This window comes from Notechis scutatus, chromosome 1 (genome assembly GCF_049901735.1).
Source record: "Notechis scutatus isolate UNSWTSFEM ecotype Mainland chromosome 1, rNotScu1.2, whole genome shotgun sequence".
In the NCBI taxonomy this organism is placed as follows: domain Eukaryota; kingdom Metazoa; phylum Chordata; class Lepidosauria; order Squamata; family Elapidae; genus Notechis; species Notechis scutatus.
In genome coordinates this window covers 72,603,547-72,620,117 of record NC_142009.1, presented here as the reverse complement: position 1 = coordinate 72,620,117, position 16,571 = coordinate 72,603,547, and the positions used below count along the sequence as shown (strand labels likewise).

The following is a 16,571-nucleotide window of genomic DNA, read 5'->3' as shown; positions in this document are numbered from 1 at the left end:
TTTTGCCCGGCCTTTGGCAAAGGTAAATAGCAATAGAAATATCACTTAGACTTATATATCGTTTCGCAGTGCTTTACAGCCTTCTCTAAGCAATTTACAGAGTCAGAATATTGCCCCCAACAATCTGGGTCTTCATTTTACCAATCTCAGAAGAATGGAAGACTGAGTCAACCTTGAGCCTGGGGAGGATTGAATCCCTGGCAGTCAGCAGAATTAGCTTGCAATATTGCATTCTAACCACTGAGCCACCACTGCACCATGAAGTCGGTTTGCTTTGTTACTGTCTGGTTTATCATTCTCATCATCATTTGTTTATTTTAGTTGCTATTAATTGTAATTCTCTTTTTTAGTTCTCTTTTTAGTTTAGTTGCTTGATAATATATATGTTTTATAAACAAATAAACAAATATGCCAATATTTATATGAGAATTTAAAAAGCTATAGCTATATCAACAGATGAACAAAGATATTTAAAAGCATTCAGGTAACAGAAGAATCCCTAGTTTTTAAAAATGCCATAGAAATATTATAGCATAAAGAAAATATGTAAGAGTTACTCTAATTAATTGAGTAATCTGATAAATGATCAATAGTTGAAAAATATAAACATATTTCATGCATAAAATGCATACATTTAATTAAGATATAATATCACTGGCCCTAACATGCATTAGCATAGCATGTCAAACATGGCTAGTATTATCCTTAGGTAGGTTTTTTTTTGGAGTGTTTAGCAAACGATGCTGATTTAAACTGTTAAGTTAGGGTTGAATTCATCGTGTGAACCCCCAAAATGGGTTGATATACTATGTTAAGTAGTATACAATAGTATGAATTCACCCAGTGAATAACAGTGCAATAAAGATTCAGAATTGTCAGCATTTCCACTTTTCTTATCTTCTATTTCAAACAAGCCATTTGGTGCTCCCTAGATGTGCTGGTCATATTTGCTGGAAAAAGGAAATGTGTCCTCTGAAAGCAAGAGTGCTGATGTCAGTACAATCTCCAACCTACCTTTCTGTCCTAGCAATTTAGAATTGAATGGGCAGGTCATAGGAGGACAGATCTGACAGGAAGTCCTAAGCAAAATGAGGGAACAAAAAAGGAATTGTTTTCTCAACCTCTGGATTCTGCTCTGGTGAATTGAGCAGATTTTCAGGACCTTGGACAGATTGACTGCATTGTGCTATATAAACATCCTTTCACAGAAGAGTTTCTCCATACACATGAATCCATAATCAAGTGAGCAAAACACACGCACGCATGCACGCACACACACACAATGCCAAAATGAAAACAGATGTCTTGTAGGGACCAACCTAAAGCCTTGGATTTTTTTTTTAAATACTCAGAATTCAGAAAATAGCTCTCTTTGCAGCATGAATTATTCAGTAGAATTTTAGTATTTTAAAAAAGGGATCTTAGGGTGATGTAAAACTAAATTAATCACGATTCAATTAAGCAAGGATATTAATGCAAACCTACCTAGATCCTTAGGTGATGAAAATCCCTATGTGCGTCATCCACTGAAGCAGCTTAATGAATCTGAAGTATGGCAGTATGAGAATTATTTTATATTCCTGAAACAATCACTGATTTTAGAAAATGGAACTGCAAGAAGGAAGCGATCCTTGAAATAATAAGAATAACATGCATCATGTCTGTTATCTATGTGGTTATTTATGTGGTTTATGCTTATTGTTTCTGTAGAATATCCCATTTTGTCATTCACCCAATTTTAAATTACATCATATTGGAGAATTTTGTGATTCCATGCATGAAGAAATAGACAACTAAAATAATGTACCTAAACTAATAAAAACAAATGTCTGGATGTATTCATTATTTTATGCTGCAATAGCCACTGGATCATAGTTCACATTTTATTTCTGTGTGAATCTAACAATATACCTACACTGTTTAATTTTCTGGATTTTCCAGGCAGAAACAGCAGCTAATCGGATTTGTAAAGTACTTGCTGTGAATCAGGAAAATGAAAAGTTGATGGAAGAATATGAAAAGCTAGCAAGTGAGGTAGGCGAAGCTTGTCAAAACTCTTGAAGTTTGCTTCTGATACCAAATCATTTTATGTGTAATTTTATAAGGACAGAAAACTTATATAAATCTGTTAACCATTGCTGAGGCTTTCTTTTTTGAATATAATTAGTGTGGGAGGAATCTCTATTTAAATCTGTAGTTTCTTTTTTTAGGATATTAAAATAATATGGTTAGGGTTACATGACTACATTTCTTGTATCTACTTCTACCATATTCTGGATTAATTTTAGATTTTGGCCATCTTAAAAACAGTTAATGACAAAATTGTAGAAATTTGTATACAAGAGCTTCATCCATACAACACAATGGACTAAGTAAAATGGATTGGTTTATGGCATGCTGAAGAAACTTGCTTATTACATTAGTGTATTATATAAAACAGGCCATTATCTAATGGAATTTATTTGTTTTGGACATAGCACTTTCTGTGTACACATCAGCTGGGTTTTTAGTCTGAATTTAGCATATTGTTTCAACCCAGCCAAAGCGTAAAGGTTACAGCCTTACATACAAAATGGAAGCTAGCTAAAATAAATGGAAAACTGTTACTTTTATCCTTTATTTCAGTCACTCCTGACTCCCTCATATGTTTGTTTATTTTATTTATAACCTAGCTTTATTATTATTATAAATGACTCAAGATGATGAACATATTTAATACTCCTTTCTCTTCCTATTTTTCCTATAACATGAACCTTGTCAGGTGAATTGGGTTGAGAGAGAGATGGATTGACTCAAAGTCTTCAGCCAGGTTTTCCTGCCTAAGAGGGGACTAGCCTGGTGCTTTAACCACTACACTAAACTGGCTCTGGCAGCCATAGCTTTCTTTTGGAATTTACTGCCAGGCAAAATGGTCATGGCTGCTGCCTATCCCAGAATGCCTTGTCCTTCTTAACTGCTCAACTGTTCATCGCCATGGTAGTCTACTGGAAGGCAATAACCGGGTTTTCTCTTCCTGTCAAGTTATAAGATGCTTACTTCCCCTTACTTTGGCAGGATGATTCACTCACCATTATCAGGAGTGCTACTATGCGTTGTTCTGCCAACCACAAGTCAAAAAGAATCCTGTAGTATTAAAAATATAAACCTACTCCCAGGAAATCTGGTCCAATGTTGAAGCTGCTGTGGAAGATATTAGATTAGGATTTTTTTTTCATTTTTTTCTATTTTCTATTGTTGTTTTCAGGTGGGTTTTTTTTTGGTCATTTGCTAACATATCTACATGTGTGCAAACAGCTTTTAGAATGGATTCGGCGTACCACCCCTTGGCTGGAAGACAGGACCCCAGAGAAGACAATGGTAGCTATGCAAAAGAAGTTAGAGGACTTCAGAGATTATCGCCGAAAGCACAAGCCTCCCAAGGTGCAGGAAAAATGCCAGTTGGAGATCAATTTCAACACTTTGCAGACAAAACTGAGGATCAGCAACAGGCCAGCTTTTATGCCATCAGAAGGGAAGATGGTCTCAGTAAGTAGCACTGCATTTGGGCTATACGCTATAAAACCTCTCAGTTCTGAAAACTGGAAAATTGTTTAAATCTCATCAAAGCAACTATCCTGCGTTATAAGGGAACCACGAGCAAATCCAGAGGAGTAAAAAGTATTGATGTGGTTCCGTTTTCAATAGCCTGGTGAGGTAGTTCAGGCAAGAAGCACAACCAGGAGTAGTAGCTCTATCTTTATTGTTAGGCAGCATTAATAGAATCTTAAAGACTGAACGTATTTCTGCCCTCCTATCCTTTTGCTTTCCAGAGTAAACTAGGGAGGGTGCTATTGAAACATTTCCCATGTCCCCCCTTCTATGGGCTGAGACATTTTTGCAGCTCTCCCTCCTGTCTTCCAAGGTCGTTCCTACTTATTATTAGAGTCTCAGCATTTTGTTCATCCATCCCTGATTCTCTGTCTCTTTGGTCTTCAGAGAGACTGCCTCTATTTAAAAAGAAAAGATTGAAAAATGATTGCATTTATAGATGCAATTCCCATTTTACATGAGAACCACAACTATGTTAATAAAGAATTGCAAAATAGGCAGAAAAGAAGTAGAGAGTTAGACTTGTGATATTATTGACACTGTTAAGAAAGCAGCCATCTTAAATACCTTTCATCATGAGATTAGAAGCTTTCAAAACTATTTTTGCCCATCCAGAGTTTGTTACCCTACATTGATGGAGGTTTGAGAAGGTATATTATAGCCCAGGGGTCTCCAACCTTGGCAACTTTAAGACTTGTGGACTTCAACTCCCAGAATTCCTCAGCCAGCAAAGTTGGGAGTTGAGGAATTCTGGGAATTCTGGGAGTCTTAAAGTTGCTAAGGTTGGAGACCCCTGTATCCAGCAAATTACACCATACCAGATTTGTTATGTCTTTTACCAAATATATTTTTTCATCATGTTATTCTGGGAAAAAGAGAAATGGAGGGTGAATTATTATAATGAAATGTTTCCATATTCATTACGATCATTTACTGCTAGCTTTAGAAAGCTAAGATAGCAAAGCACTGTTTGCTTTAGAAAGTCAATATAACAGTCCTTCTCAATCTAAATTTTGGCCCAGGGTCAGACAAGCAAGAGTCAGAGAAAAGGCTTAGCCAATCTGAAACCCCTTCTTGAGATACAGGTTTTAAGTATTTGATTTAAAATATCCCCCATGCTTTTTTAGGATATTGCCAGTGCTTGGCAAAGACTTGAACAAGCGGAGAAGGGCTATGAGGAATGGCTGTTGAATGAAATACGAAGGCTTGAACGGCTTGAACATCTGGCTGCTAAGTTTAGGCAAAAGGCTACATCACATGAAACCTGGGCATATGGTAAGTTGGGATCCCCTTGCCTGGAAAAATAATCTATCCAGTGTTTTCCCTTTGAAGTAGAATTTAAAATCAAATGCATGGTTCAAATGAAAAAAAAATGGACAAGAAAGAGAGGATGAAGAAAGTGTAATCTATCCAGTGTTTTCCCTTTGAAGTAGAATTTAAAATCAAATGCATGGTTCAAATGAAAAAAGTGGACAAGAAAGAGAGGATGAAGAATAGGAGGAAGGAATAGACTGAGGAGTACAAAAGCCAACAACTAAAATATCAATTTTAAAATAAAAAGAAATTCAATAGGCTTAGCTTGTCTGATAGTTCCTTGGCTCCTGATTAGCTTGCTGCTGACATGAAATCCTATTCAGCAGAAAACCCAGATTCATTCTGAGGTGGATTCCAGCTAAGAAGGTGGAAGTGGTTGAGTCTTGGGGTGCTCTCTGGGATAGGTTTAAGTATTTTGGGCCCAAGAAAGTTGGCAGGATGTTCAGATCTAGGGACACTGACTATTTAGAGCCAATGCCCTCCTGGTTTGGGTCTTGGGGGAGGGGAGGTATGTGGTATGCAGTAGTAAATGCCTCCTTTGTGGAAGGAGGTGGTTCTGCTGGCTCAGAAAGAGGTAGTAGTAGATCCACCTCCTCAAGAGATCATTGCTGGATCATCTTCATCACAAGATGCTGGTTTTTACCTTTAAAGTCACACCTGGCCAGTGGTGGGATTCAATTTTTTTTACTACCGGTTCTGTAGACGTGGCTTGGTGGGTGCGGCAGGGGAATGATACTGTAAAATCTCCAGTCAGAAGAGGTATTTACCTGTTCTCCAAACTACTCAAAATTTCCACTACCGGTTCTCCAGAACTGGTCAGAATTTGCTGAATACCACCTCTGCACCTGGCAAAAGATCAGGTTATTTGTGGGATCTCCTTCTCCCCAAAATTTCTCTCTGTCCACCATGCTCCCATAGAGTGTATTTGTTCTGGTTCTCTTGCTCAAACATTGCAAACTTATGGGTAGTAAAAAGGTGCCCTTTAGTGGGAGCTCCTGTGCTCTAGAACAGTCTTTTCCCTTTTATATGCTAAGCCCCAGATTTGCTTGCCTTTAGAAAAACAATCAAGACCTGGCTTTTTCCAGAGATGTTTGTGTCGAGTTGAATCACCTTTTGGTTGCTTTTGCTGTCATATTTCATTATTTATTTAATTATCTTGAAATTCCGTGCACACCTAGATAGCAAAAAGTGTTCATCATGGTGATTCACAAACTCTTCACAGGTCAAGAGTTTGTGCTATTATGCCTGAAGCAAATATAGTTGTTCATGGGGCCTTCACCGCTCTCAAAGATTTGTTCTGGGAAAACACTGAAGCATATAGAAAGTAGCCTCCTTTAAACTTCTGGAACTTTAAAGTATTAGACAAATAATCCTGAGACAAGTAACAAAGTATGGATAAAGTTGTATTGAAGTAAATATAGCAAATCTGCCACACAATGGCAGATTGGGAGAGGTGGCAAACCACACACTCCATATATCCACCCCTTTCTATCTATTTCTCTGAAGTGTTTTTTTCGCACACTGTGCTTTTAGCCATGCACAGAAAATACCATTCTACGTGTTCTTGTTAATGATGGAACACCTGCTAAAGTGCTGGTTTAATCATTCCCCGGGAGCCTTTGGGCAGTATTTGCTATTCAGGAAAAATGCCTTCTTCAATAGGAATCTGTTGGTTGACCTTATGAGCTATGGTGGCATAGTGGTTAGAAGGCAGTACTGCAGGCTAATTCTGCTGCCTGCTGACTACCTGCGGTTTGGCAGTTCACTTCTCACCAGGCTCAAGGTTGATTCAGCCTTCCATCCTTCCGAGGTGGGTAAAATGAGGACCCAGATTGTTGGGGGCAATAGGATGACTCTGTAAACCACTTAGAGAGGGCTTTAAAGCACTGTAAAGCGGTATGTAAGTCTAAGTGCTATTGCTAACTGCTATCATCACCACTATCTTGTAATCATTATAGCTTCAGGTTTGGGTCAGGGCCCTACATGGTGACAAAAGCAAAGGGGAATGGGAATCAGCTAAAGAGGCATTTGCTGCTATATTTTGGGCACCTGAAAAGTAACGTCACTGTTATATATCATTTAATATGTGACTTCACTACTGTTGGACTATTTGACCATGACAGTCATTTCTCTTTGCCTTTGGGCCCAGTCCTGCCAATATCTCACTTCGGTGGCTTCATTCTCCTCTCTTCCTATCAGGCAAAGAACAGATTCTGCAGCAGAAGGATTATGAAGCTGCTTCCCTGATGGAGATCCGGGCTTTGTTGAGGAAACATGAAGCTTTTGAAAGCGACTTGGCTGCTCACCAGGACAGGGTGGAACAGATCGCTGCCATTGCCCAGGAGCTGAAGTATGTTCCATTTAGAGGCACACAGCTGCTGACATTTACCCGATAAACTCTTTCCAATAAATTCGATAGTGTCATAGGTACAATGTAAAAATTCCATAGATAACTTTCTAAGTGTTATTATCTTGGCCTGCTTCCTGAAAATCTTTCTGATTTCCTCCTTAACTAAAAATAGAGGTGCCTTGCAGGGCATCTACTGCAAAGCTAAATTAGCGACAAACCTTTTATCTGGTCTACTTTCTGGTTGGTAATTTTGAAGTGGAAGGGTCAGTCCTGCCTTAATACATTTAGTCTAAGTGATACTAAACAGGAAAGCTGTCTTAAACTTACAGTTCCTAATTTCTTTTCAGTTACTGCAGTCTTCACCATTCAGATTGTTTGCAGAGATGTTGATATTATTTCTTGTAGTTATTTTCTATCTATCCATCTATCTACAGAATAGGAAGAGGTAGAACCCTTTCTTTTGACTTTGCTTTTATAGCTAAAAAGTGGGCGATAGCTCTAAGCCAGAGATGTGTTTCCAAATTGGTCCATCTCATGTGAACAGGCTTTCAGAGCTTCTACAGATTTTAAACCCACTTTTGTGATGCTGTGTTAACAGAGTTCATCAGATGCTACTGAACAACAAAATTTATCCTATTTCAGCATTAGTGATATTGCTGTAGCAGTTGGGATTTGGGTTCAAGAACATCTGAAGGCTACAGATTATTTAGTTTTAGTGTATGAACAGGAGAAAGTCATGTCCAATGCTGATTGCTATTTGCCAGGAGCATAAGCTGCAAGATGACCGGATGTCAGGCTCAGAAGTTAAGCAGGAGCAGCCATGGTTAGTATTTGAATGGGAGACGCTGCTCTGACTCTTAATATAATGTCATGGACATGAACATCAGAAACAAGACAGATGGGACAATTTCCTTCAGTAGATCAAATTTAGTCTTAAATGATGGTATTGTTGAATACTCTTTTCATATTTCTCTTCAAATAGATTTTGATTGAAAAACAATAATCAGAAAAGTATGAATTTTCTTTTCTGGGAATTGTTCTTAGAAAGATGGGCAGGCCAAGAAAGTTTGGGCATGAAGTAGGTTAAACACTGCCAATAAGTAGTACAGGTCCTTTGAGAGAATGATGCTGTTCTTTTATGCTGTTTGGTTTGAAGTAGCTCTCTATTTCTACTCCCGACCACTTGGCAATACAAAGTTGCTATTTCTGGAAAACAATTGGTATGCTTGACCTTGAACTATGCTGGTTAAAGTTCAGTGTCAGCTTCACCATTTTCTGTTATGGCAGCTGAGATTGCTAAGATCATAAAGATTAAAATTGTTGAAGTCTTATTGAACAATGGTCTCTGCATAGAGACTGCCGTATGTGTGCCATGTGAGTAAGGCAGCTGCCATTGAGTTTCCACAAGTGTATAATTCCAAAAACAAAATATTATAGAAAGTACAAACTTCAAGTACCAATTTGTTCAGTGAAGGAAAAGAATACAGATGCAACTTGGATATATATCAACACGTTCATGAACAGCAATATGTTGGCTTGCAGGGTAATTACTAGTTTAGAATTTTCTACTTGCATAGACTAGTGTGAACATGTACAAAATAGAATGAACTTGGCCACATTTTTGGCATGTTGGCCAAGATGTATCCAAACTGCCTAGAACCAAACATGCCATAGCAGGAAATTCTACAGGTACCATAGGTGCAACTAAAGCTGCTAATCTCACCTATACCTGCTGTATATGACTGAGAAGCATTAAGTGAATACCTCAGTTGACCAAAGTTTTGATGAATGGCAGAAAGGAATATGTATGATGACCAGGGCAAAAGAAAGAGTGCAGCTTGGAATGTATAAGGAGTAAGAAATATGAACGAATGCATGAAATGAAAGAAGAAAAATAAGATGCATGTCTGTAAAACTCAGAGAAAGACAGTAATCGTTATGAATGAAATGGAGTTGTTGAGTACCTGCAGCGAAGTGAATGTGTAAGTTTTATTATGAAAGGGCTAAAGTATATGTTGGAAACTACAAATTGATGTCATTTAGATTGTTATGTGAAAATACGTAGGTTGTGGGTTAACTGTCATGTTTGTAATTGTAATAAATGATGACAAGGAAAGAATCAGAGATGAGTTGAGGAAAATTGTGCAGTGTTCACAACGTACAGATCTATTGAGAACATTGCATAGTTTTCCTTCACTTATTCTGTTAAATGTCATGTTTGTTGGCAAGAGGGTATGAAAAAATGACACAAGAATTAGTAAATGACAATGGTGGCTAGGGAGCATCTGCTTAAAAAAAAGATTTGCTTATTTTGAATAAATGTTTTAAATATAAATTTATTCATATACACAGAAATCTTTTGTTTTGTTTCTCTTTGTTGCCATCTAGTGGTCAGCCACACTTTATCAGTGCCAATGTGCTAGCCCTATTCTATTGCTTGTTGAAACCATTATTTATTTATATTTATTTATTTATTTTGTCAAAAGCTTATAATACAATAGAAAAAAGAATAAACATAAGTTCAAATATAAGAAATAGGAACTAATAATTGAGGACAATAGAACAGGGACGGTAGGCACAATTGTGTGCTTATGCACACCCCTTACAGACCTCTTAGGAATGGGGTGAAGTCAACAGAGGTTAGTTTGAGGGTAAAGGAGTGGGGGTTTGAGCAGGTGACAACAGAATCAGGTAGTGAGTTCTAGACATTGACCACTCTGTTGCTGAAATCGTACTTCCTGCAATCAAGTTTGGAGTGGTTTACATTAAGCTTATATCTGTTGTGTGTTCTTGTGTTGTTGAGGTTAAAGCTGAAATATTCATTAACTGGTAAGACATTATAACATATGATTTTATGTACTATACTTAAGTCCAATCTTAGCCGGCGTAATTCAAGGTTGTCTAAGCCTAGAATCTCAAGTCTGGTGGTGTAGGGTATTCTATTGCGAACAGAGGAATGTAGTACTCTTCTGGTAAAATACTTCTGGACTTGCTCAATTGTATTTATGTCTGATATACAGTGTGGATTCCAGACAGCAGAGCTGAATTCAAGTATTGGTCTAGCAAAGGTTTTGAATGCCCTAGTTTGCAAATCAGTATTACGAGAGGAGAAGCTTAGTAAAATTAAATTTACAACTCTTAAAGCCTTTTTGGCAATACTGTTGCAGTGAGCTTTGGTGCCTAGATCATTCGATATGAGAGCTCCAAGGTCCTTGACAAAGTGAGAGTCATCAACAAGGTCATATCTGCATAGCTTGTATTTGATATATAGATTTTTTTTGCCAATGTGTAGGACAGAGCATTTGTTGGTTGAGATTTGGAGTTGCCAATTGTTAGACCATTCAGACACATAATCAAGGTCTTTTTGAAAGATGGTAGCATTGACTGTGGTGTTGAATAGTTTGACATCATCAGCGAAGAGGACGCAGTTGCTAATAAGGTGATCACAAAGGTCATTTATATATAGTGTAAAGAGTGTGGGTCCTAGAACGCTCCCTTGGGTGACACCACTGATAATTGGTGCAGGGTTTGATAGGGCATTTCCTATTTTTACTATTTGTTGCCTGTTTGACAGGAAGACAGTGATCCACTTGTGAAGGAAATGCCGTAAGAATTTAATTTTAATAGTAGTTTGTCATGTACCACTGAGTCAAAGCCTCTGCAGAAGTAAATGTAAATTACATTTATTGTTTTACCTTGGTCAAGTAGTGTAGTCCATATGTTTTTGCAGTGTAGAAGTTGCAAATTGCAGGACAATTTTTTTCTGAAACCAAATTGTTTATTGGAGAGTAAGTTGTTTGACTCTAGGTGGAAGGTAATGCATTGATTAATAATTGATTCCATAACTTTGCACATGACACAACACAATGAGATTGGTTTGTAGTTTTCAACGAGGCAGGGGTCACCTTTTTTGAAAATAGGGATGACCATTGCTAAAGACCATAGATTTGGTAAGGAGCTGGTTCTGAATGAAATCTCATATATTATGCTTAGGGGTTCTGCTTTGGTAGTGGAGAGCTTTTTTAAGTAGAATGCACATAAGCAATCAGGGCCAATAGATAAGGATGGCTTTAGGTGGCGTAGTGCATTTTCTACATTATCTTCAGTAAAGTCAATTTGTAGATCGTTGCAGTTAGTTGTCGTACAATTAGGAAATGTGGGGCAGAAGCCATTACTGTTTACAAAGATTGAACTGAAGAACATGTTGAAGAGGTTTGCCTTAATGGCTTCATCGCTGTAGTCTTTCCCATTAGGACCTTTTAGAGGTGGGATGGTTTTTGAGTCTTTAAGTTTGGTGTTTACAAGGTTATAGAAGGCACGGGTGGATTTTGTGTGTAAAAGATTTTCCTCTTGCTTGCGGTGATAATTGGTGCATTCTGCCTTTATCTGTCGGCATAAGGTGTTGTATCGGTTTTTAAAATTAGCTACGTATTTAGTTTTGTTTTTACGCCATAAGGATGTTTTTTTAGATTGAAGTTTTCTTATTATTTTGGGTAAATTGGTGTTTTTTTTGTTTTGGGGGGTTACTAATGGAACATATAGTTTAATGACCCTTTCAAGTTCAAGCAAGAAGGCGTTATAATGTTCTTCTGTAGTGTTACAGCCAGAGAACAGAATGTCAAGAGATGATAAGTCGGCATCTATGAGTTCATAACTGGCTTTTATAAAACCATGAGATTCCTTAAAGATGGAACATGTGTTCAACTAAAAACTTTTTCTATCTCTGTTTTTGGTTGAGATCAAGAGTGTTTAATTCCCTATTTATGAAAACCTTACTTAAAATTCATTATAGTATTATTTAAACGTAGAAAAATTTACAAGCATCCAACCCCAGGCTTAAATTCATAATATTATTTTATGTTTGATTAACTCCTAGACTTAAATTGGTATGTACCCACATTATTATAATTACTTTGATAAGTAATGACATACCAGGAGCAGTCAAAGAGTAGCCAAGAGCTAAATGTAGCTGATGATGAGACATTCAGAATAACAACTAGCTGAGGTCAAAGTACATATGTCCAATCTCTTTCGAACCATATAAACATATCTGTCAGTTAAAAGAGACTGCAATAATAAATGGCAGAATATAGGTATGAAACCATTATCTCCTTGACCCCCTAGAAACCTGTCTTGTTTTTACACAAGGGAAAGTAGTCTCTGATATTTGTAGACTAGATCAGTGGTGAGATTCAATTTTTTTTACTACCAGTTCTGTGGGCGTGGCTTGTTGGGCGTGGCAGGGGAAGAATATGAAAAATCTCCAGTTAGAGGTGGCATTTGCCGGTTCTCCAAACTTCTCAAAATTTCCACTACCGGTTCTCCAGAACTGGTCAGAACCTGCTGAATACCACCTCTGGACTAGATATATCCATTATTGTGGTGTTACTACTTCTTCTAAAGACTAGGAGATGCCCTTTGGAATCTCTGTCTAATGAAAAAACACACAAAACTAGTAGCATTTCACCTGTTTCTTGTCAATCCTAATTGGTTAGGATTAATTCCTGAAGGTGTTTTTAGCAGGGCATCCCTCAAATATTAAGAGCTTTAAAGCCCTACAGAAAAAGTAAGTTACAATTGGGGGAAGCAGTTTAGAAATGTAACGTTTCTAAACTGCTTTCCCCAATGTTTCATGTATATGTTTTCCAACAGGGATATTATATCACTAGTTATTGACAGCTGTAAGAATCTGGCATGTTCTGTATTTCTATTGATCATTTGGATTTTTGCAGCCCAAATAACTTCATTCTTATCATATTTCTCTATTATATATAAAATCATGGGTAAAAAGCTGTGAGACGCCATGCATTTTCTTTCTAAATGACACCAGTGTTTTCCCTCACAAATCAACCATGTGTATGAATGGAAGATTAACTGTAATGCACATGAGATTAGTGGCTGGAAAATAGAAATCCAAAAGATAGCAATCTGAATGTTGTTTCTCTAGAACAAAAATTGTGGATGTGTTTTTGTGATGATTGTTGGGATGATGCATTCTTTGGCTGTGTGTACAAATTATGTTCAGATTGCTACTATGTACCCCAAACCAGATTAGAAAATTAATGTAGAGTATAAAGGAATTTAAAGGTTATGTTCTCCTGTGCATTTCTGAATTGGAGGGCACCTACAATTTGCAGAACCTAAGGGGAAAACTAGCTGTCACATTAGGAACACAGCATTCTCTGTATTGTGTTGATTGAACCCCAGTTTATTAGGGGTATCTGTGAAGATTGGCTAAATGTGTATCCTTTTTTTCAGTGAGCTAGACTACCATGATGCAGCAAGTGTCAATGATCGATGTCAGAAAATATGTGATCAGTGGGATAGACTGGGAACCCTTACTCAGAAAAGGAGAGAAGTATTGGAGGTAAAGTAGATGTTGACAATAGCTTTAAAGCACCACACTCTTCAAGATTTGTGGAGAAACAGCGTTCTTCAAGTGGGTGGGAATAACTACATTATCCACAATTCCCAGCCAGCAGGCTTATTGGTCAGGCTGGCTAGTGGTGATGGGAAGTTGTACAGGGCATCCAACATTTCTAGGGAGTTCTGTTTTCTCTCATTGTACTGTTTATACCCTGATTTATATTAAAAAATTGTCAGCACCAACTGACTGAAGTTGGCATGGAAAAACTGGTTGATGTAGATGTGACTTTTTTCTACAGTTCATGACAAAGTTTGTTTAAATAGGTTTAATGTATAGGTGGTCCTTGATTTATGCCTGGTTGCTTAATGACTATTCAAAGTTACAGCAAATGTCAGAAAATCTACTTATGTACTATCCTCAGTTATGACTGTCTCACACACACCCCTATGGTCATGTGATCTCATTTCATGCACTTGGCAACAAAAGTGCCTCTCCTTATCCTTGGAAGCACTTCCAATATCCTATCAAACTTTGAGCAGAAACAGATATATAGATGTACAGATCATGTTGAATAATGGCTTATATATCACAGCATGTTGATTAAATTACAGTGGTTGGGTTCACAAAATACTTTGAGCCAAAACATTATGCTGTAGTATAGCATATAAAGCCATTCTTGGAATTAAGTGCATTGGGGTAGGAAATCAGATTTTAGCCCCATCAGAAATTTGAAAAGTCGTATACTCCTAAATATTTGCATCTATGACAAAAAAGAGAAATGGGAAAATAATAGGGGGAAAATCCAATAAATTTACAAATTGCAATTACAGCAACAGTCAGATACTCATAGAGTATTTGTCTTCAATGGAACAATCTCATTCCAGGACATCTATCCAGATATACATATCAGGCATACCAGGCCTATAGTACAGATGCTAACTGGGTAAAATAGATCAGACTTTTCCTGGATTATGCCCAGAAGATTAGTGCTTCATCTTCCCACGCATAACAGAGTTAATGGGGAAAGCTGTGTTAAACAGGGATGCAGTTCCTGCCCAGGCCAATCTCCTTTCCTGCCAACTGCCTTGACTTATTATCTCTTATAGCCTACTGACTGCCTCGCCTGTTCTAGCTGTAGTGTGAATTGGGAAAAATCGTGGTCCCTGTATCGCTGTTAAATGCCATAAGCACCAATGGGATTGTGTCTTTTCCATCAATGCACTGAAAACACATAGGGATGTGAAAAGTCCGAAGGAAAACACAAACAGCTGTCATGCACACCCTAACATTTGCTAGATATTAAGAAATCGAAGGACAGAGGAAAAAAAGTTGCAATATTTGTTTAACTTGCTGATTGTGTTGCCTGTTAATGGTACATCTTTAAAAGCTGCAAAGCTTTTAAATAGAAAAATAGAAACCAAATAGAAACCAAAATTGAATGTGCATTTCTAAAAGAAAAAGTAAATTAAATCCATTTATGTGTGTCTTTTTAAAGAGGACAGAGAAGCTGTTGGAAACAATTGATCAACTTCACTTGGAGTTTGCCAAGAGGGCTGCTCCATTCAACAACTGGATGGAAGGTGCAATGGAAGATTTGCAAGATATGTTCATTGTTCACAGTATAGAAGAGATCCAGGTAAAGTAAAGCTTCATTATGAGCTCAACAAGGAGAGTTGTTCTATTTTTACTGTGGGAAAATTCCCTTATTTCATTCATCTCAGAAAGTTTCAAGTATTGCTTACCTTACTTATGTCTGAAAATATATATTACAGCAGCCTTTTCTAATCAACCACCCTCCAATTTGGGATTGTAACTCCTAGTATTCTCATTCCTCCATCTGACACCCACATCTTTTGGGGGGCAGGGTGAATAGTCAGGTGACTAAGTCAAGAGTGCAGTGTAATGGCTGAAATACCAGATTTTGATCAGAATGATCAATGATCTGACTTGAATATCATTGCTTTCTTGGTTAACCATTAAAAAAGTAATAGGATTTGGATGGTAAACCAGGGGTGGGTTTTTACCGGTTCTGTCCACCTCTGTAGAACCAGTAGTTCTGAAGAACAGAAGACATAGAACCGGTTCTATGTCTGCTGATGTTTTTGCCCACCTGCCCACCTGTGCTCTTACCTGACCTTTATTTCCTGATTTTTTCAACTTCAGCTGCAGTGCGAGGCACAGCTGCAGTTAAAAAAGCAGGAAAAAAGGGCTTTTTGAAAGGCTGCTTCTCTGCACGCAGCATGCTGATGATGATTTACAGGCGCGTGCCGGGAGCGTGCAGGGAAGCACATTGTAAATCACCGAAACTTGTAAATGACCGAACTGGTAGTTAACCCTATCGGATCCCACCCCTGTGGTAGACCCATCCCCAAGTTTGTAAATTAAGTTTTTTTGGAATCAGGCAGTTTCCTTGGTTATTTTTGGTACTGCACATGAAATACCTTTATCGGTGCATGGAGTCAACACAAGCTACGAGGTCACTCTGAACCTAGTCATCATCTTAATATGTATAACTGCACTGGTCCCTAAGACTGGGACAGAACTCAATGTTCTCTTGAATTTAACATGGAATTTAACATGGAGGGAAAGAGATTTTAATTCTTATTTCCATTGTCAAGTAGACTGGCATCCTTCTCACTATCTTTATTGCTGCTTGTCTGCTCCTTCTGGGTTAGGGTGCTCACCTCAGGTAGAGGCAGGGGTGGGATTCTACTGGTTTTGTCCACCTCTGTAGAACCGGTAATTCTGAAGAGCAGCAGACAGAGAGCATACATAGAACCAACTCTATGTCTGCTGCTGTTTTGGCTCGCCCAGGCTCTTGCCTGACCTTTATTTCCTGCTTTTTCAACCACAGCTGCTTTGCGCGACACAACTGCAGTTGAAAAAGCAGGAAAAAAGAGCTTTTCCAAGCTCTGTGCACTTGCACACAGCGCTGCTCAGCTGTCCGGGCAG

The 16,571-nt window shown here is 37.9% G+C and overlaps 1 protein-coding gene across 1 annotated transcript in view; it reads left to right on the top strand.

Annotated features, from left to right (window-relative positions):
• Positions 1-16,571, top strand: part of ACTN2 (actinin alpha 2) — a 64,260-nt gene that overhangs the window by 31,283 nt on the left and 16,406 nt on the right. The window contains exons 9-14 of the mRNA XM_026669413.2: positions 1,942-2,034; positions 3,295-3,525; positions 4,716-4,863; positions 7,102-7,252; positions 13,511-13,619; positions 15,115-15,255. Of these exons, the coding sequence (XP_026525198.1) occupies positions 1,942-2,034; positions 3,295-3,525; positions 4,716-4,863; positions 7,102-7,252; positions 13,511-13,619; positions 15,115-15,255 (873 nt within the window). The remainder of the gene's footprint in view (positions 1-1,941; positions 2,035-3,294; positions 3,526-4,715; positions 4,864-7,101; positions 7,253-13,510; positions 13,620-15,114; positions 15,256-16,571) is intronic.